The 21358-nt window shown below is 45.1% G+C and overlaps 1 protein-coding gene and 1 long non-coding RNA gene across 2 annotated transcripts; one reads left to right on the forward strand and one right to left on the reverse strand.

The window, feature by feature from the left end:
• Positions 1–3298: 3298 nt before the first annotated feature.
• On the reverse strand, positions 3299–7814 carry CD180 (CD180 molecule). Its single transcript, XM_032675636.1, is given in 6 exon segments — positions 3299–3539; positions 3541–3727; positions 3730–4220; positions 4222–4296; positions 4941–5107; positions 7803–7814. Coding segments are annotated over 6 exon segments (1173 nt in total).
• Positions 7815–14343: 6529 nt separating this feature from the next.
• LOC116780463 lies at positions 14344–20647 on the forward strand. The gene is made up of 4 exons (XR_004354486.1): positions 14344–14511; positions 16678–16834; positions 17933–18319; positions 20437–20647. It is a non-coding gene; the product is annotated as an uncharacterized LOC116780463 (long non-coding RNA).
• Positions 20648–21358: the final 711 nt, after the last annotated feature.

Below are 21358 nucleotides of genomic sequence, written 5' to 3' on the forward strand. Positions count from 1 at the left end.
ATATGTAGAAATTGGCCCATTCGAACATCCTGTTCAGAGTAAAATCCTCTTTCAAAAATTGACTTGCATCTTACTGAGAGCACCTTGTTTAAGCACAGTTAGGGAAGGAAGAACTTGGCTCTGAGTTTTGGTTTGTCCTATTGAAATAAAGGTAAGAGCTTACCAGTCTCTGAAATGTGACTTCCTAATGAATACATGCTCGAGTTCCTTCTTTGTGTAAATACTGACAAATTCCATGTTGCGGTGTTGAGTTGTACCATGACTTCAGAGACATCTGTAGCCCAGGAGCCAGCATGGTGGTAAGTAAAGTCTTGTTAAGCGCTATTCACTTCGAGCAATTCCCTTGTTCTCTCTGTGCAGGCTCCATAGCTGTGTTTGAAAAAATAAGAGATAAAAAGCCTGACTTGAAACCAAAGAGTGCATCACATCAGAGCTTGATTTGGTAAGCAGTTCTTTAAGGAAAAAAAAAAATCTGTTGTCTCTTTCCATTTATATCCTTATTAAGTAATCCCAGAAGACTAAATCTTTGGACTTAAAAGTCTTAATATATAATCTAGACATTTTATTGTATTATATCCATAGATAATTTTTCCTTCAGAATAATCAATCCCTGTATTTAGGACTTGTGCATCCTGAAACACATAGCATGTGCTGTTCCGCATTGTTGTTTGCACAATGTCTTATGAATGGCATTTTTGCAGGCAAATAGAGGAGAGATGACACTGTAAAGACAAAAATACAACATACAGTAATACAAAATAACATACAGTAATCTAAAACAAGTTGGGCAGAGAGAAGGGGGCGGATTTCAGGGAAGTCTTAGTACTCTCTGTGCAAACAGATACTGCACAAGAACACATTTCGCCGTCTCAACCGTCTTTGAGTTTTCACCAAGTGAAGTCTACACATGAGTTTACACTGCATTAGGAGGCGTTTCAGAAACTGGTGGTGGTTAAATCCTGTGGTGGTCTCTTCAAACAAAAAGGCATTTCAGAATACCTTTCAGCCCAACATGCAGTTTCCCTCTCCAGTCACTAATATTTGTGAATCTCACACAGTTGCTACCTGATACTTGCGGGAATTTTTTTATGCCCATGGAGTGTTACGCTCCCTTTTTAACATCACTATTTGTCTAACACTTCCCTGAATCCATGACTTTTGAGAGGGAAACAATGGAAGAAGCAGGTCTTTCTTGGATGGTACACACACTGGCAATCATGCTGGATTATTAGATAGCAGAGATTGCCCAGTTAAGCAGTTGGATTTGCAGAGGGAGGGGAAAATACACCTTGAACCCTGGGCTCAGTTCAGAAATATCCCTGCCTTGCTCCCAAGGACAAGTTAGGGTGTGCTCCCCTTGGGCACCATGATGTGCTCAGGAACAGTTCTCTCCCTTGAACAGCCCTTGTGAACAGAAGGGCTTGCCTGGGGGAGGCAGCTCATGTGGCTTTGGTGTTGGGCAGCTGGAGTGCAGTGCCTGCTGATGGGGTCAGGAGGGGGCTTCAGTGCAGGGAGGGTCAGTGGCCACAAGAACAGGGAATATGAACCAGCAATACAGAGAGCTGTGAGGAGAGGCAACGCTTTGGTACCCCAAATTTGGGGGTGTTTGTAGGCAACTGAAAAAGGAGGCACATGTCGCTACAAAGGGGAGGAGGAGAAGCTACAGGGTAAGGCAGTGGCAGTGATGTGAAGGCATCTGAAAGCTGCAAGAGTACACATTGTATGCATCTGATCTGCTAATAGACAGTAAAAGGGGCTTTTCATGAGAGGTAGTTCTTACCAGAGAAGACCAAGCTGAGACTCTTGTCAGCAGTATCATCAGAAATGAGCAAAAACTTTCTAATCCAGCAGGAATCTTAGAAACTTTAGCTAGTCAGCATGTTACAGAGGACAGTGTTGAGGAAATGCCTTTGGGCTGGAGCTGAAGCTGAATGTGGAGTCTGGCATGGAAAGTGCTGAGAGAGAGCAACTGCATCTCCTGGTGTAACACAGCAGGGAGCCATGCTGGGACAGGGCAAGACTCCATGTGGTGCATGCTCTGCAATGGAGACAGAAGGGTCATTACCCCCCCCCCCCCCAAGAAGTTTGTGGCTATACATCTGTATTAGGCAGTTATTAAAGCACTAGTGACATAAATCACTTTATGGTAACACAGGGCAGACGAGCAGACATGGCAAGCTTCCATTAGATCCTTGATCAGATGCACACACTCTGTCTTGCTACTGGGTTTATTCAGATGTGATGGCAGAGAAGGTGATTTGGTTTTATGTAAATAATAACAAGGCTTTATTCCTGCCTAGCTGTTGCATATCCCATTGAAGCAGAAAGACTCTAATTTTACTCCAGGGATGCCCGCCAGAAGCCCTATGAAGTAGCTGTTACCACGAGGTGCACCTGTGGGATGATGATGTCCACTGCACTGCCCCCTCTGCAGCCTCTAGTTTTCTCTTCTGGGCTGCAGCTGGAAAGAACAGTCCTGTGCATGCTGGCACAGGAATGTCTTATAGCTATTGGCATTGGGGGTTTTTGCCCTGTGCAAGCAAACGTAGTGCCAACAGATCTTGACCAAATCTACAAATTTTATGGTTAAAGTTGAAATGGTTGCCAGTCTCTGCTTATTGTGGAGTCTAGAAAATAGCACAGGAGCATAGCCTGCCTCAGGGTGGGAGATGCACAGACAAGGTCCAATGGTCAGGAATTTTCTAAGGATCAAAAATATTTTAAAAAAATATTTTAAAGAAATCGTAGAAGTGATACAGGTTGTTTCTGACAGTCCTGCAGGAATATGTCTTACATGTCTATGAAGTTGTGCCTGTTTTTCACAGGTAGTTTTTTTACTTTTTAGCAGAGTGGGGTACACTACTGCCAGCTCTTAAACAACATTGCTTTTCAAGGATATTTGACAGAGGGTGGGATTTGGTTTTTAATTGGTTCTTTTCTGGTGGTTTTTGTTCGTTTGTTTGGTTTTGAGAGTGATGGTGGTAGAGTTTTCTTTTTTTTAAAGAGAAGATTTGCCCTTGGATCTTGCCTTTACAAATGCATTAGCCATACTAGCTGGTGCACCAGGGCTAACCTTGAGTCGGACAGAGATTTCTCTATAAGTTATTTATATTCAAGGCTCAGGTCATAGTTTATTTTTTCAGTTCTAATTTTTTCATTATTTTTCTAAAAGTTATAATACAAAGGGTATTACAAAAGTTAAGAAAAAAAAGGTCACAAAAGCAGTAAGATATCTTTCAACATAATACAATTGCTATAGATATTTTTCTGTATCTCCATAATAAGCATATATTCGCTGCTAATTTTGCTGGAAATACAAAGCACCCTGAATGAACATGGTACCACAGGAGAAGACAGCCAGGACAACTGCAATGATTTCTGCTGTGTTTATCCCACAGGAGAGTGAGATGGTGGCCAGGGGACTCCCAGCTAGTGATTGGAGTTCAGAGCACCTTGTTCCTTCAGGGTCCTCAATTTCATTCAGAGTTGGCTTGTACCAGGTGATTAAACCAATATTGGAGCAGGTACAGTCCAGAGGGGTAACTTAAATTGATTATGCAGTGGCAGAGGTGCTTAAAGGAGTTTGCGCTGAGAACTAACTCTGCTAGCAAGTTCATGCCACTGATGCCAGGGGGCAGTGCATGGATGTGGGTTTGGGTTAGGCCCAGTTTTTGGAGCTTGGTTAAGCACTGAAATATGTCAGCACTTAGATTTCTGAAATGCCTAACTGCTGATAGAGGTCCTTGACAGAAATATTACAGAGGCCTTGTAAAACATCTGGGCTTATGTAGGGCTCCTTTTCCACACCACAAAATGTTCCCAGTCAAAGGGTCTCGGCTGTGGAGTTCTGTATCCCTGCCAGGACTGCAGAGATGTCAGCACAACCCCTGAAGTCCAAACGGGACTGGAAGGCTCCAGGTTCAATGTATGTAATGTCATTGCCTTTAAAGATGAGAGTTATATTGCTGATATTCTGCAGAACATGCACATCTTCTGCTGTGATTGGTCCTGTGTTGTTTGTTTGAAAGTCAAGGTATTTGAGGTTTTGAGTGGGAAAGCTGGGAGGAAACTGCAGTGAAGAGATGTGGTTGCTGCCCAAGATGAGGGTATCTAAGCCGTCCAGATTTGTCATTGGAATGAAAGACATACTGGTTATTCCTGTCTGTGTTAAGACAAGCTTCTCCAGGGAACGTGGGCCAGAAAACGCTGTATGAGACAGTGTTTCCTGTCAGCACAATTGTCTTCAGCTGCCTGTTGCTGTGAAAGGTGCCATCATACACCCAGTTGATCTGACACCTTGAGAAAACAACAAAAAGCAGCATCAGTGGCCTGTCTCGCAAAACTCTCCTGGTATATGTGATTACCCAAACTGAACCTCATGTCTGTAAAAGCTCATGATCAGTTACCTTCACCACGATAAAAGTGTCTTTTTCAGTGATGTTTATCTGGTGCTTTTAAGTTCACATTTAATTACAGGGTTCTGCTGAGAAGAAAAACCTGCCCTGAAATGGTGGGTGTGAGGAGGCATTTGTGGGAGGCAGGGAGACAGGTGGTTTTTAGTGTCCAACTTAATAAAATGAAAATTTCCAAGGACCAAACATGTCTTTCTCCAGATTTTAGGGAAGAATATAGAAAAATGAATAAAAACCTGCTGCAGTGACTTTGCTGTCACTACTTTTTTAGAAGCAGCAATATCTGGAAAATGCCTATTTCACCCGCCGTTCTGCAAATGATCGTTATCAGTGAAGAAGCCTAGATATTGCCCAAGTGGATCAATCTCTGCTTAGCAGAAAAATTCACCAGCTATCTGAAGCTGTCTGAAGGTGTCCCTGTGAAGGCAGGGAGATGCTGCTGTGGTGTGCTCCAGAGGTCTCTGTCTCTAGCAGGGGCAGGGGGTTTCACCAATGTGATGAGCAGAAGTGAAGATGCTCCTTCCATACCTTGTTAAGTCCAAGGAGAAAAGAAACTTCAACTCAGAGAAGGTTGAATCTTGGAGGGAAGGCAGCACATTGAAGCTGAAGCTGAGGATTTCTGTTGTGACAGGTACTTTTTCAGAAAACTCCCTCAGTCCTAAACCGTCATGGCTATGGCTTTTATTTGCTGTAATCTGTGGAAGACATGCAGTGAAGCTGAAAGAGCTATGTACTGTGAATATAAATAGGAAAATATGGCACTTGGGGAAAAAAACCCCCAGCTAGCACAACCCCCAAATAAACCCAAACAGAGTTTTGAATTATTTAAAATGCAGCAGCCAAAACCCTAGGAAGCCTCAGCACAAGCTTGAAATGGACAGCCCAGGGGTTTTGTGGAGTGTGTTTTTAAAATGAATACCTTGAAACTCTCTTGTACTAATTTGAAGTGTGTTTCATTTGCAGTACTTTCTTATCAAAGTTAGCACATACAAGAATTGTTTACTCTTCTGGATGAATTATTAATCCTTAAAAAAGCATTCCTACAAAGTAGTTTTAAATTCCAAATGTCATGAGTCTTGTAACAAAACTTACTACAAGAGAAGTCTTAAGTAAACCTTACAGAGAGGAGGTAAAAAAAAGCAGGTCTGGAAAATGTTGGATATGAACTACATTTACACTCTGCAGTGAAAAAACAGGAGGAATGCTAAGTCTTAAAGTGTCCATGAAGGATTTTCAGTTTAAGTGAGAATAAATCAATTTATTACACAGAGAAGTCTACTCTGTGGCTACCAGGGAAATTCTTTAAATGTGTGTGACCCACCTTTGTCTGGTGATTACACAGAAGTCAACCAGAATCTGGGAAGCACCATCCTGAAACAGGCTGCCTTACTGCTCCAAATGCTGGGAGTGCTCAGAGCACTGCCCTGGTCCCAGCTGCCACGCTGCAATGAGGAGTGTGAGCACAGCCAGTGCAGCACCAGCCAGCTCCTCGCCCAGGCCCAGCCTAGAAAGGTTGGGACCCTGGGACTACGTAGGAGCTGCAGCTTTGGAAATACCGTTGCCAGTCACCTTGCAGACGTTCTGCTTGTGAGTAAGTAAAAGCATGTGTGGCACAGCTGGCCAGCACAAGCACTTTAGTTGATACAAAGCAATTCTGCTAGTGGAGCAGAGCAAGCAGGGGCAGCAGTTGTGTGTTCAAAGGGAAATGCCCTGGAGCCCGTGACGTGTAAGGGAGAGTGCAGATGTGCACCCTGTGGGTGGGAGCATGTGGCCTGTCGGGGTTTGCTGAGGTGCATCTCTGTGGGCCCTGGGGGAATAGTCTGAGCATGGGGCTCAGGTTGTTCTGTCAACATGCAACTCTATTTGAGGCTAAACCACATCTCTGCCTGTCTCTGGCTTAGGAGATGCAGGTGGGCAGTGTCAGCACTCAGCAGCTTCAGAGGAGAGGGCTAATTAGTAGTATTTGTTGCAAGCTGCAAGCTGGATATGGTGAACACTTTCTTCCTTTCCTTTAAGCACAAATCCTGTAACTGGATGCTGTTCAGGGAGTCTCTGCGAGGCAACATGACCTGACGCTGCTCCAGGCACTGCAGCCTGTTAGGCAGTGGCAGAGAGATGCTGGCAGCAGCATGGTGGAGGAAGTCGAGAGGGACTGTCACCACAAAATTCCCCATCTGGGTGGGGAGTGCAGCTCCTCTACTGTCCTGTTCCCTCTGGCATGCTAGGTCCCAGCTGGAGTTCTGTGCCAGCTGGACAGCACCCAGGGAGAGGACCAGCAGAGAGTGACAAGTCAGTGCTGAGCCATGGCCAGGGGGGCAAAAAGCCACCCCAGTACCTGCTGTGATAATACTTGTGATAGCACAGGGACTCAGGTCCAGCCTAGAAGCACTGAAATAATACAATATCAGTCACTACAAAAATGGGAAAATACTGCCTTAGGAAAGCTGATGCTTTCAGTACTGATAAGCAAAGAAAAACCTGTGGAGCTAACTGCTGCTATGTGCAGTTTAGACAGATAAAAGTTATTTATCTGTCACTATAAAGGACAACAGTGCCTACGTTTTGCCGTTCAAATAAAACAGTGAGTAAGCAACTCTCCATATGCTTCACGGCATGAAGTGGCTCTCACAGGCAGCTGAAGAGACACTATCCTGATGGGGATCCTGTTGTACAGCTCTGAGTGCTCAGGGATTTGTAGATTTAATTCAGTGAGGAATTTGTTATTGGCCCCAAATGTGTGCTGCTTAAGGCTGCTTTTCCATTGCGCTTCTTCCCTGAATCAAAAACCTTGATTTTTTTTCTGTTGTCTCCCAGTTGGAATAGAAAAGACAACAGAAGAAAAGATTAAAAAAAAAGAAAAATCTTATTGGGTCAGTTTTTCTTCTACCTCTGGCAAACCCCTGGTATTTTCTTATTATTTTCATGTGGTATTGCATACTGACCAAACAGCAAATAGAGACGTCATCATCCCACCACTGTGTACAAGTTCCTGTATGAAGAGCACAGCACAGGAGACAAAAATCCTCTATCTGGCTCTCATACCTCTTAAATACTGCTGTGAAACTTTATCATCCTTCAAGCTCTCTGAGGGATGATGGGCTGGTTTGATCAAACCAGGGCTGGTTTGATGGGCTCCCAAAGTCTCCATCAGTGGTGGGAGAGAGTGTGAGGGTGCACAGATGTGCAGGTGTGAGGATGAGGAGGAGAGACAGTGGCTGATGTCCCTAAGCATATATCAAGACACCTGCCTTATTTCTCTGATAAAGACCTTCAGATTCCCCTGAGATAAATCCCTTGGGAACTGGAAACATTGGAACATTACCAGGTGGGTAGTCACCTCAGATGTGTCCAGCTCCTGTATATCAAGAGGGACTGGTGTCTGTCACTCACCTCCACGCACATCGTCTCTGCAGCACCGGATGCTTTGCAGCTGACACAGGCAAGTGCTGTGAAAACCACAGACCATGATGGAGAGAGGTGGGTTGCTGCATTGGCTGATCTTGTGCTGCCTTCCCTGAATGAAAATAAGACTGACCAGAGGTCAGATAAACTGGGGCACTTGGCTAGAAAGCAGGTTGCCAGGAAAAAATAAGCTTACTGGACTTCCCAGACTCAGTGTGAGCAAAACAATAGTTTCAGAGCGAAAGAGGAACTTGCCTCCTTTAAATATAGCCAAGTTACTGTGCACTGATGCTTTTCTGGAAACTGAGGGAAATTGGTCTATGCTCATGTAGAGTGAAAAGTCTCTGCTAAGTACAGGGTAGTGCAGATGAGACTGTAGCATCTTACCAAAGGGGAATTTAGTGCAATGGGGAGTTTGAGTTGAACAAAATTTGATAAATCACTTAGGAAAGACACAAAATCTTGTAAAACAGCCGAAGGCCAGAGTTCTGCTTTGTGGACTGGTAGCACTGGTGCACTTGGTGGTGTTAGTTTTACAGTGGACTCAATGATCTTATAGGTCTTTTCCAACCTAAACCATTCTATGATTCTATGACTCTAAGACCTTTGCCTGTATTTCTGGAAAAAAGGATTGTGATGCTTATGCATGACTCTTGCAGTAGGAACAGTAGAGCTAAAAAGCAATACTTCAGTCTGAAAATGAACACTCTTTCTCTTGTATTTAGCTTACAGGGAATGATCAGTTTTTTTGAATGGGACAATATAACCATCTCTAAGATGGCTCTGTGTGTGGCAGCTGCAGGCAGGAGGGGATCTTGTGCCAGCCAAAGATGTCTGGTCCTCATGGCCCAGGACAGCACTGAGAGTGCTCAACGTGCCTTTTTCTTTCCTTTCTTAAATGACTGAGTTATCACCTTGACAACTTTGTCTTCCATAGGCTTAAGCAGCAGTCTTTCTAGTAGAGTAGAGAATGGTGTGATGAAAACTTACTGGGTTCAGCAAACAAGCTCTAGCTCGATAGAGCTGATCCAGCACCAGTAACTCAGTCAGTGAAGGCTCAAGCAATCAAGATGCCAACTGGAGAGCATCAAGCTTGACACCTGGGAAGGTGGAGATACCTGAGCTTCTATGGTGTCAAGGCCAAGCACAAAAGCGGTGGCTTCAGCTCTGAAATACAGCTGTGCTGGTAGCTGGAGCTGATGTCACCTGAGCCGTGCTGTGCTCATCCCTGCAGGCAGCTGAGGAGAGGGAAGCAGTCAACATATCGGGAGGGAAGCTTAAAATCCAGTGCAGAGCTCAGTCCATTTTGCATACTTACCTAAAGCTGTTGGGTGGGCTGTTGAGGCTGGCAGGCACTGAGAGGCCACAGAACCGGTGACCTGCTGCTATGTCATTCTGCCACTAGGATGCTTCTGTGCCGACCTGATTGGCTGAGTTTTTTAGTCCTCTTTAATTTATAGTATACAAAAGAAAGTAGCTTCTCTGAATGACAAACTGAAAAGCTCACTCCACATCCCACTAACAGTTCTGCCTCTTTCCCAGTCAGTCTTGTGTTTTCTGGGAAGTCTGCTCACCCTGCAGCTGGTTGCAAGAAGATCAGAGGAATTTGTATGATACGTTTACTTCTTGTTTATCTACCGTTTCCCATGTTAATGCTCAAAGGCATCCCTGTGTAATGGATTTGTGTTGCCAGGTTTTGGTAGGGGGGTTGTGGGTGACCAGGGGCAACAAGGGTGATGTTTGTGAGAAGCTGCCAAAAGCTTCCGCCATGTCCAGAAGAACTAATGGCTCCAGGATGGACCCACTGCTGGCCAAGGCTGAGCCAGTCAGGAATGATAGCAATGCCTCTGCGAGAAAAGAAAATATTGTGCAGAGGTAATTGCAGCCAGAGAAGAGCAGAGTGAGAATATGTGAGAGGAACATCAGAGTCAGTGTAGAAGGAAGAGGAGGAGGTGCTCCAGGTGCCGGAGCTGGGATTCCCCTGCAGCCTGTGGTGCAGACCATGGTGAGGCAGCTGTCCCCCTGCAGTCCATGGAGGACCATGGGGATGCAGAGTTCCACCTGCAGCCTATGGAGTAGACCCACACTGGAGCAGGTGGATGCCTGAAAGAGAGCTGTGAACCCATGGGAAACCCATGCTGGGGCAGGGACCTGGCAGAGACTTGCAGACCCATGGAGAGAGGAGCCCACACTGGAGGAGGTTTGCTGGTAGGACCTGCGGTCCTGTCAGGGTCCCATGCTGGAGCAGCCTATGCCTGAAGGACTTCACTCTGTGGAAAAATGACCCACATTGGAGCAGCTCGTGGATGACTCATGTTGGAGAAGTTCATGGAAGACTGTCTCCTGCAGGAGAGACTCCATGCTGTTGAGGAAATGGGAAGATTTATTATTCAAATAATGAATTCTGGGGCCTGACTCAATTTCATAGAATCATAGAATATCCTGAGTGGGAAGTGATGCACAAGGATCATAAAGTCCAGTTCCTGGCCCTGCACAGGACAACCCCAAGAATCACACCATGTGCCTGAGAGCGTAGTCCAAAAGCCTCTTGAACTCTATCAGGTTTGGTGCTGTGACCATTCCCCTGGGGAGCCTGTTCCAGTGCACAGTCACACTCTGGGTGAAGAACTGTTTCCTAACATCCAACCTAAACCTCTCCTGACTCAACTTCATGCCATTCCATTCGGTCCTATCACTGGTCACCAAAGAGAAGAGATCAGTGCCTGCCCCTGCTTCTCCTCATGAGGAAGCTGTGTCCTTTTCTCCAGGCTGAACAGACCAAGTGACCTCAGCTGCTTCTCATACGACTTTGCCTCCAGACCCTTCACCATCATTGTGATCCTCCTTTGGATGCTCTCTTATAGATTTATATCTTATACTGAGGCTTCCAAAGCTGCACACAACACTTCAGGTAATGAAGAATTTGTTATGAAATAAGTACTGGGTGACTGAAGTTCTTCTTGACCATGTGCTCAAGCAATCATTGAGCTTAGTAAAAATGACTAATGATTAGGGATATTTGAGTTATTCATAACCTGTGCCTATCTGATTAATTTAGATCTTTGTGCTTTTAAAACAAAATGGAGAGAGGTAAGAATTTATGGCAGCAGGAGAGGGTTTTGGTGCTGGCAGGGGGCATTGCTATGGGCACCCACCATGGGCTTGAGCAGGCTGCAGACACTCTGTGACTGCAGCAGCCAGGGCTGTTGCAGGCTGATTCACCTCTCGTATTCATCTAGGATTGCTCTTCTGCCTGCTGGTGTTTGCTGTTCCCAGGTGCTGGGTGGATTCTTCCTCCATCACTGCATTCAGGGGCTGTCAGACCACAGGGGTCACTGGGAGAGTCCCCTCATGAGGAATTTGCTGCTCTTAATTTTACCTCCTCTGTGCTTGGCTGAAACTCTTTCCACTCTGAAGATGGTGAATTTAGGAGCATGCCAACAGCAGCAGTAATAATTGACTCCAGTGTGATTATGCTCATCTCTCAAGTGCTCGTGAGATGCTGCATGCTGCTGAGGGCTGAGCACATTGCTCTCTCTGCACTGCATCTCCAGTGCTGTGGCACCCTACAGTCAGTCTCCCTGCAGTTAGAAAGTCCCCTGGAGAGGGTGATACATCCCACAGAGGTTCTCCATTTTAAGCTGATTTTCTTGAGCTAGACAGGAGGAACGGCTCACAAGGCTTACCAAAATGCAGTGAGTCACTCACAGTGTCTGCCCATGGGCAGTGGACCTTCCCCCACCAAAACCCCACCAGGGATGTAGTGTCAGTCCCAGAGGAACCCTGACAATGAAGTGCTGGTGTGCTCCTCAGCCCAGCCAAGTTGCACAGACCTGGACATCACATGATGCTGAATTCACAGGATGCCAGTTCCCACCCCGGATACAGAAAGGTGGGTCCCATTTCCGGATGGGAGGAGGTGAGACGCAGGAGCCTCTCCATCTGGGTAAGAGGATGGCTCTTACCTGGGTTGAGGAGAAATCATGTTTGATGTCAAATCCACCTGGCTGACCCTGTGCCTGGCCTGGCCCAGCCCAAGTTTCCTGGTCAGAGCACTGAGTGCCATTCCTTCAAAAAGGAGTGCTGCAGGTGGGATGAACCTGGAAAATTGCTCCTCTTCCTTCGTTGCCTTGGAAAAGTTGTATAAAGACTGTAGAAGTAAGTGGGAATCAAAGACATAAAAAAAAAAAGTGCAGTGAGTTGTGTATCTGTATTAAAAAGACTTTAATACCCTCAGAATCCCTATGAGATCTTCATTCTCTCATATTTAACATTTAAATCATGTCAATCTCTGGGTCTTTCATAGCTCTGAAGAAAAAGAGATTGGCAACCCAGTACATCAAGGCTTCCAAAATATCTATAAATCCTATGTAGGATCAAAGAATTAAAATAGTTTTCAGCCATTTTCTTCAAGTATGGATTTCAAGATTTTCCTTGTTTGTTCTTTTATTTGGTACCATGAACAAGAGATAGGAATCCAGATGCTTGCTTTAAATGCTGCTTGTTAAGAACCCAGACTAGGATCTGCCTTGAAGCAGTGTGATTTGTGCTGTGACAGCTCCCCTGCTGTGCCTGTGTGATACCCCAAGAAGATGAAACATGGCAACTGGGGAGGACCAGGACCACCTACCCTGCCACAAACACACATCTCTGAACAGGAAAACCTGTGTGGGCTCTGCTGCCTTTGCAGCAGGTGTTGCAGGCTCAGGCTGCACTCTAAGAAGCCTAAAACAAGGTGATGCAGCAAGAGCATAAATCACTGTCAGGAAGAAACGGCTTCTGCAAAACATGTCAGACTTTACCAGACTTCATGTGAAAGCCCACTGCTTCATGCTGCAGCAGTTGATCTTTTTGAAATCCTAAAGAAGGGCAGGAGATAGCAGTCAGATATGCTCTCCAGCCCATGCTCTCTGTGTACATGAGCAATGTCCCTTTGCTTGCCCTTAGGGGTGCTGGGGACAAAAGTGGGACAGCAGCTGCAGGACTCCACTTGTGATGCTCTCCCAGTGTACCAATGTGACTGATGGATCTTTTGGGCAGCCAGAGACCAGGCTGAAGGATACCCCTGCCCCAGGTGTTCCTCTTCCCCTGCTTTGCCACAACTCCTTGACCAAGCCACCCGCTTCTGTTCTCTGGCACTGATGGTTGAGGTTAGTACTGAGGACATGTCACAGCTTCAGTCTGAAATTTCCATGACTTGAGCAAACCACTTGCACAGGTAGTGACCAAGATGTCCCTTGAAAAAGAAGGGACGGTGTGACCAGGGGCATGATGTGAGCACTGCACATAGAAATATTCCAAACGAATAGAGTGAGAAGTCCTCTGACTGCCTCTCTATGGATGGATTGTTCTCTTGTGGATTTTATTTGAGGTAACTTTCAAAAAGATTGTTATGCAGGTGCACTACTCCTGTGCCATGCCCTGGAACTCCTGGCTTCAGAGGGGGTATCAGTGCTAATCTGTAAGCAGACAGGATGAACAGACTTTCAGGTGATGACTGCAGCTTGCTAGAGGCCAGGGAACACAGGGCTTAGTGGCCCCTGTGCCTGCATCCTGAGTCCTGCCTGCCAACCAGGAAGCTGAGTTGGCCGTGGCTGATGCATGTGAAACTATGTGAAGTCCTACCAAATGCAGACTGAAAATAGCCAGGATAAAGGCACTATATAGGAAGGAAATTGCTCACAGGAATTAGCAACTGATTCATTACTGATGTCTTGTTCATCCATGTTTCATCTTCAAAGGGAAAACGTCTCCTATACTCTCCCTGCAGACACTGTTTCTGTGTGGCTACTGCTGTTGCGTTATGCTGCTCGAGTAGATTATGATTTTTAAAAAATTCATAAGATATCTTGAGGACTTCAGTGGGGCAGCTCTCTGTTAGTCTGTGAAACAGCTGTGAGACTTTTTCCCTGTCTCAAAAATTCAGCCTCTGTTTCCGCCTAAACAAGCAAAAGACCTGGTGTACTCGCTCCCCATGGGAGCTAGCACTTTATAGTACTGTATAAGTACTGTAAAGCTAAGATAAAATACAGTTCACAGTCATGAGTAACAAGCCATTATTATTCTCTCCAAACAGTACAGAATCTGTCAAACCGGGCTGCACAAGTCTTAAATCCCAAATGGACAATAGAGAAATCTCGTAGTTTTAGGAAGTCTGACTTGAATAGTAAGCAAAAAATCAGAATTAAAACCCCTGTGAGCTTCTCCTTTCCTCAGCTGGTCTCTGTTGGTCATTGCTTGGCATGGCTTTAGGCAAAAGGAAGTTCTAATTAGCCCTTGCACAGTGAAGCTGGACTGATCACTTGGAGTTGCATTATTGTTTGATTTGGTTTTCTTCAGCTGGACACAGATATTAACCTTACAATGGGAGGAGACCAGGCAGAGGTAAAGGAAAAGAGCCAAACTGATGGAGCTTGTGTGAGTTTGGATTATCTAAAGAACTTCTGGCATGGAGGCTTTGAAATGACAAAAGAGCATCTTAAAAGGAAGCCCTGTTACTAAGCGACATGAATTGTTGTGTATAGAGCTCCAAGAAGAGAGGAGAGAAACCTCTATGCTGCTTTTAAGTAAGAAATGCTGGTGAGGAGCCATAACTACATCCACAGTGTGTTTAAAGTGTCCCAACTTTGTCCTGGCTGAGAGGGGGTTTCCATGACCCTTCGGTACAGGGTGGCTGCTGGTGAGACTGTATAGGCAGGTGAGTGCCACCTCTTCTCCTCCACCTGCTGAAATGCAGGAACAGGCATTTCTGGTCAGAATGAGTGAGAATAATTGGAGAACCCCAAAACTGCCATGATAAGGAAAAAAAAATAGGTTGTGCTCAGCCAGATGCCTTAGGTACTTGAAGTGATATCTCAACAAAGTTTTGATTGCATCAAGTCACTTCTCAAGTTCCCCTCCTCTTTCTCCCCCATTCATATTAAAAAATTCTTGTCTTTCACACTGATGGTCTTTGCCTGATGAGCATCCTTGCAGCTAGCAGGTAACTGCTGGTTATGGTACGGGATGTAACGAGGTAAAATGCATACGGTTTCAGTAGGGAATATGTCAATGCTCTAAATATGTTTTGCCACAGCATAACATTTGTTCCTTTGTCCTCACCATGCTTCAGAGATGGGGCTCTGAAGTTCCTATGCTCACAGTGATCTTACCTTTCTTGCCAAGCATGAATCATTGACTGATTTGATTAACTGATGAGAAAACAAACCAACCTCTCTGCTAAAATTCTGAGTTTTTTATGTGGTTGCTGGGAGTTGAGACTGAGGTTGGGTGCTGCTAATGAGCCATTTCTATCAGATGGCTTTGAAATGGTAAATTCTTGTAACTCAGCCAAACTAGAAATGTGGATCTGAAAAGAGCGGTCCCATGCATGCAGAGCTATTCCACAGTGGGGCCATGCCCCCTTTGCTGACCCATCTCAGCAGAGTCCAACGACCTGGGGCCACCAGTCCTTTCTTCCATCAGATACTTTCTCCAGAAATTCTGTCTGTTCTAATGTCTGCTTTCTTGTGTTTTTTTTTTTTTTTTTTTTAATATATACACCAAATACCTAGTCTCTCTTTCCAAAACTATGTGCAAGGAGAAGAATTTGCGAAATGTTTAGACTTGTTGAGTTTGTCAGATTCGGGTCAGAGACAGGCTGGTTTACGCTTCAGCCTCCTGAAAGATTGCTGGGCGAATGTTCTACACTATTGCCAGAAACTGTCTGCAGGTTGGTCATTAGTCTTTTAAAAGTGTTTCACTTAGCAACTCAGTCTTTGGCAAGGTTTCATTGCCATGAAAGAAAGCACAACAGAGCTTCACACTGCAGCTTATCTTGGTGTTAGTTCTTCGGATATTGCCATCCCTTGAAAATATCACTTGCCTTCAAACGAAAGCAAGCCACAGCCTTCCCTTGTTTTTCACAGCGAAATTCTCTCTGTGCTCTCCTGGCGTGGCTGGAAGCAGCTGAACCATCACCATAGCAGGGAAGGCCTGGGATGGCTAATCTCTGTAGCACAAAAGGAAAGGAGCAGCAGTTGGCCTCCATCCTCCCACAAGTGATGATGACAAAGTCTTGCTAGGATGGTGTTGGCTGATAGTCAGCTCTTCCTCTGACATTGGGGCCCGTTGCCTAATTACTCTTACCGTCAGTTACAGGCTTTTTCCTCTTGGTGCTTCCTTGCTCTAATTTAACTCATTGCTTATTTTGCTGTTGACCGTTGAGAACAATTGACCCTTTCCCCTGCCTAACATCCTCCGTGGTATCCATGGGCTGTTGGCACTACAGGCCTTGTCCCCTCTGCTCCATTGCTTCTCTGCCTGTTTGACTCTGGCAGATGCTGGTCAGAGCTGTCACCTCCAGCTTGTGGAGATGAAACCATGTGTAAAGAAGTGTTCCCAGCACGTGTGTGCATTGTAGTTTGTCATGCTGTCATGTTGATCCGAGCTGCACTGCTTGAGGCAGACGCGTTTCTCTCAATCTGCAAGGCACCATGGGATGTATATTTTCCTTAGGTCGTAGAAGAATAGATCTTAAAGAAACACAAGGGGTTGGGCCTTGCACTCCATTTTAATGAGAAAAGAGATAGTTCCTGATGCTGTGTTAGTGTGATAGAAATAGCAGTGTCTTTCAATGTGCTGCTGTTTGTGAGTGGTAAGCCTGCCCTGGACAGGGTTTTTCTGGCCTGATTAAATGGAACAAACTGGGTGTGGGCAATAGTACTGTATAAATAATCTTTTTTACACAGGAGTGGAAAAAATAACTCTTCAGAGGAGAATGGTGGGGTGAACAATAGCAGAAAGTAAAATTCCTGTGATCCTGATGAGATTTGTCTCCTGTATTATCCTTTTATTTAGTTTTACCTCTTGTTTCTTCTTACAGCTACCTAAGCAGCACCAACAGCAATCTGTGGCTTCCTATTGGACCCAGTCTTTCAGAAGTCACACCCACCATTGTGGAGTGAGCAGGATCTTGGGGAGGTTCTTAGAGAGAAGAGGACAGAGGGAAAGACAAAGAGCTGGAGTTTGTAACAGATTTAGTGAATTGCCTGCTGCCGTTTACTTCCAGGAGCCTTCCTTCAACCATGACTGTGTCTAGATTTTCAGTTAACAGCATTTTCCATGGTCTTTCTTGTCGAGGTCCTATTTCAAAATTGCTGTCAGTCTGGACCTCATTGCTGCAAGCTGTATGGGATCCCTGGAGTGCACACTGCTGTGCTTTTCTGCTGTTTCAGCTCCCATTCCCATGTGCTGAGTGGGCACTGTTTGCTAAGGCACTCTGGGATACCCTGAGCATGGCAAGGCAGTGCAGAGTTCTCTTCAGGGTAATCCATCTTCTTCACATTATTTAAATGTTTGTGCACCTTGCAGATGAGAAGTTTCTCTCCGGAGAAGTTTGTTGCATCTATGTTCAGTGATCTACGCTGGCGACCTGTTGATGTGTTGTGTAGTTTGTGGGGTGTTTGTCAGACCTCTTAAGCCTGAAAGATTTTGTCATCACTTAGATGATTCTAAGTGGTGGCAACAGTGCAAAACCAAAAGGACACGTACTTCATGCTGAAATTCACTTCTTGTTCCCCAGGACATGGATTAAACAGACTTTAAACAGAAAGTTTTAAATAAACTTTGTTATCAGAGAGTAAAACTGAGAGTCTGGATAAACAGGAGAATAAATCTGACCATACATTAGGAAAGAGGGAGTAATTATTATTTTAAAACGTAACCTCATGAATTTCTTATCTAAACTGGAAAGTCTTTAAAGACAGAAATGCATTTGAGCTCTGCAGTACAGCTGTTCCCCTTGATTTACAAGTACATGCACACAGGTACAGACAAAGGGAAACCAGACGACAGAGACAAGAAAAAAGTGCTGAGTGAGGTGCAGATGCAGCTGTAAATTAATCAGTAAAGGCAGGGAGTGATGGTGGGAGAGGGGGTCCCTCTGAGACGTAGTCTGAAGTGGAGCTCTGTGTGACAGAGCTTGAAGCCACCACACAGCCCTAAACTTCGCCTGACCTCTGAACATGACCATACAGGAGCTGTGTAAATACTACAGTTATATGTCGAAAATCTGATTAAATGTACTAGTTATGCTGCCTTTGCACGTAGATATTTTACAGTTTTTTTCAAACCCGCAGCTCGGGCTGAACCTCTGGGAGAGATGGGACAAGCAAAACTGCTGTGGATGGGAACCAAAGCCACTGCTGGCACATGCATTCAGGGAGCAGTTGCCATTATTTTTCTACAGCTTTTCTCCCAGATAGTCGTCGTTTACCCCCACTGCTGCTGCTGATTTCCACGAGATGGAGCTATTCTAACATGGTTTTGGTAGCAGCCCCCAGGAAACAAGTAATGCTACTGCTATTTTATTTCTGTGACGATATTTCTGAAGTGGGTAGGCTTTTATGAAAAATCATCATTCAGAAAAAAGCAAACCCCAACAGCAACAGCTGGAGCACGATGCACATTTTGATAGACTGCATCATCAAATGGCCTCTTGCAAAAATTGCTGCCAGAGGATGCAGGTAAGCACACAGCGGTTCTACCCCACACCGGAGCAGCTGGTGGGGTAGGCACCTAGTCTCACCTCTCTGGAGAGTTTATTTTGCCCTGGCTAAGGAAACCTCCAATGCCCCATTGTCCCAAGCACATGCAGAGTGGCCCTTTGACACCTACAGGTCCTTGCCCATGGCCCCAGTCTGCAAACCTCAGTCCTCTGAAGCAGCAGATTGCCTTTGTTGAGTTGTGATGACCCTCTCCTGTAGCATTTCTGACCTTTCTAGTCTATTTTTTTTTAAATCTAGTTGTGTCTGTTTCCATGCACTGCCATCTCCCACTGCAGCACCTGTTTGTTCCTGCTCCACTTTGCCTCCATCAGCCCTGTTTCTCACTGACTCTCAATGCAGACAAAAAAAATCATGTAAATGCTGTTGTTCTATTATATATGTCTGCAAAACTCATGGCATGCCTGACTTTTTATCAAGTCATGCCCACAGAGCCAAACTCCTGCCCTTGTTGGGGTATGCTTTTGCACTCCAGGCCCCATAAATAGCAGCATCTCAGGGAGATGCATTTATCTGGGGATTTTCTACAAGAGTTGTCAAAATTGGGGCTGGTTTTATAGGCAATATTTGTAATGCTTCAAAGGAGGGTATCACAAACAGCCCTTGCTCTCTGCTTGTGTTGCAAGCTGTTTATGGCTGTGCCGCAATTGCCACAAAAAGCTGATGTTCTCCATTTGCACACAGGAGATAAGTGGTATCTCTGTGACGAGGTGTTACTGGCAATGCATGCCTGCCCTGAGTCTGTCACCACACAGGGAGACAGTTGGCAAAGGTTTCCCTCCAAAGCAAGTGCCCAGTGCTGGAGTCCAGCTGCTCCCCATGCCTGTCAGGGCAGAAAGCCGGCTGCTGCTTCTCAGCCACACTGCATCTGAAATCCTCACTGCTGTGGGACTCAGCTAAGTTGAAACCACAGCAAGATAAATAAGACTCAGCTACGTAGGCAGGGGGCTGCCGTTGCCAGATCTGGTAACACTGCACCTGTCCAAATTCCCATGTGAAATCTTAATTTGCAAAGACCAGAGCATAAGAGTGTTTGACGATTGTTTGGTGGTTTTTTTTTTCCAATACAGTTTAACATCCTTCCTTCCCTGCCCCCAAACCTGTGCTTTACAGTGTAGGGAGCTTTGGGGGAAATATAAAATGCTCTCTTGAGTTCCCAAGCAGAGGGTTGTTCTCTTTGCAGGCACTCCTGAAGCAGACCAAAACCTCTGGTACACTGTTGGCACACAGGTGCTTAGCAAGCACCATCTGCCTCTGGCTTTTCCAGACCAGAACAGAGACAGCATCAACCTATTTTCAGTTCCTTGAATCTGATGACAACCCTTCAGCAGCTGATAAGTTTGTCCTGGAGGCCCCAAAGAGCAGACAGCCTTCAACCAGCTCCACTGCTGAGGAGCACCTTGCTGTTTGTCCCACAGCTGAAGTTTGCTCCTCATCCTTCCACTCTCCAGCATAAACTTCTTTTGAGTGATTTTGCTTGAGCCACTTTATTGCACCTATCCCACCTGTCCTTTCATGGAGTCATTAAAATCCTCTAATATGTGTTATTTAAACATATCTTTAGAGGTATAATTTTCATAAAAATATGTGTCTGTCTGTGCATGCTACACATGCACATGTGCATGTGTAGCATGCACATCCATGTGCAGTTACTACACTCCACATGGATGTGCCCTTGATATGCTGGCCTGTCCAGCTGAGGTTTGCATGCACACTCACATGGCTCTGTGGGTCCACAGACTTGCCATGAGCATGTCCAAATAAAAATGGGCATTTGCAGTCAGCCAAGAAAACATGCAATATGCAAATGTCTGTGGATGTTCAGGGGTGTAATTCTTGGGGATGGCAAAGTGTTCATAGCTCCTTATGGATTTCACTGTTGTGCAAATTCCCTGAGACCAATCGGTCCAGATTCCAAAGCTCCTGACTTGCTGTGCCCCTGGAAAAGTCACCCAGATGGAGAGAGGCAGAGAGGGAGAGAGCAGGCTGATGTCAGTGTGTGGGAGCATGGCACAGGCAACACTGGTTCTCGGAGTGAAAAGTTGATGAGCCAAGTATGTTATTCTCCTCACATACAGGTCCCTATTTTGGTCAGGTCCACCTTGGAGTGGAGGACAGCCGAGAGGGAATGTCTTGCTTGCCAGCTCCCCTGCAGACTGACCACTCAAAACCAGAGATAGCTGAAATCAATCAGCAAGGGGTGCCTGCTCATGGACACCAACTGCACACAGACCAATAAATGATTGTCTTTCTCCACCAGAAAGGAGATGGGGCATGTAATATCTCTTGCTAAACACTGATGTCACAGATATTCATTTCTTTAATGTGAGAAGAAAAAAAATGCTAAAAGGACCTAATAAATTACAGTATAAATATTACAGTGTGAAAGAGCTGGGCTAGAAATTACTTGGACTTGAGTTTCATGTGGCAGGGGTGTGTGTGATTTAGGCTAGTGATTATTCAAGACACAGGATGTGATTGGACTTTTAGGATTTGAAAGGATTACACATGTTGTCAAATGGGTGTTTAACCTCTCTTTAGTTCTAACTTCAGTTTGTAAACGTTGCAACTAAATCATTGCACCCTTCATCCATGGCATAGTACAAACTGTGCTAATTTTCTTCCACCTCAGCATAGATTAACTGCTTTTCTCCAGGGCTGTTAAAGACCTCAAAATTACAACTTTTCTGTTTTAAGTAGTCCACATTGGTGTGTGTACACACACAGGCAGGCAGGCATGTGTTTCATAACAGATTTTTGTGCCTGTGACTCACAGCTGAACTATTAAACCATAACACATGGCTGACATCTGGAATTCTCTCAGATATTTTTGTCATTTGAATATCAGTAGCCATGGTTTGCTACTCTCCTTTCCTCCAAAATGTAACTTTCTTTATTCTCAACTCATAAAAACAGAGTTAGAAGATTTTACTGAGCCTGTTGGTGTCACTTGATCAATATATATAAAATATTTTGTTCAAGTCTGCTTTAAAGGCAGAT

The sequence above is a fragment of the Chiroxiphia lanceolata genome, chromosome Z (assembly GCF_009829145.1).
Source record: "Chiroxiphia lanceolata isolate bChiLan1 chromosome Z, bChiLan1.pri, whole genome shotgun sequence".
NCBI lineage: Eukaryota > Metazoa > Chordata > Aves > Passeriformes > Pipridae > Chiroxiphia > Chiroxiphia lanceolata.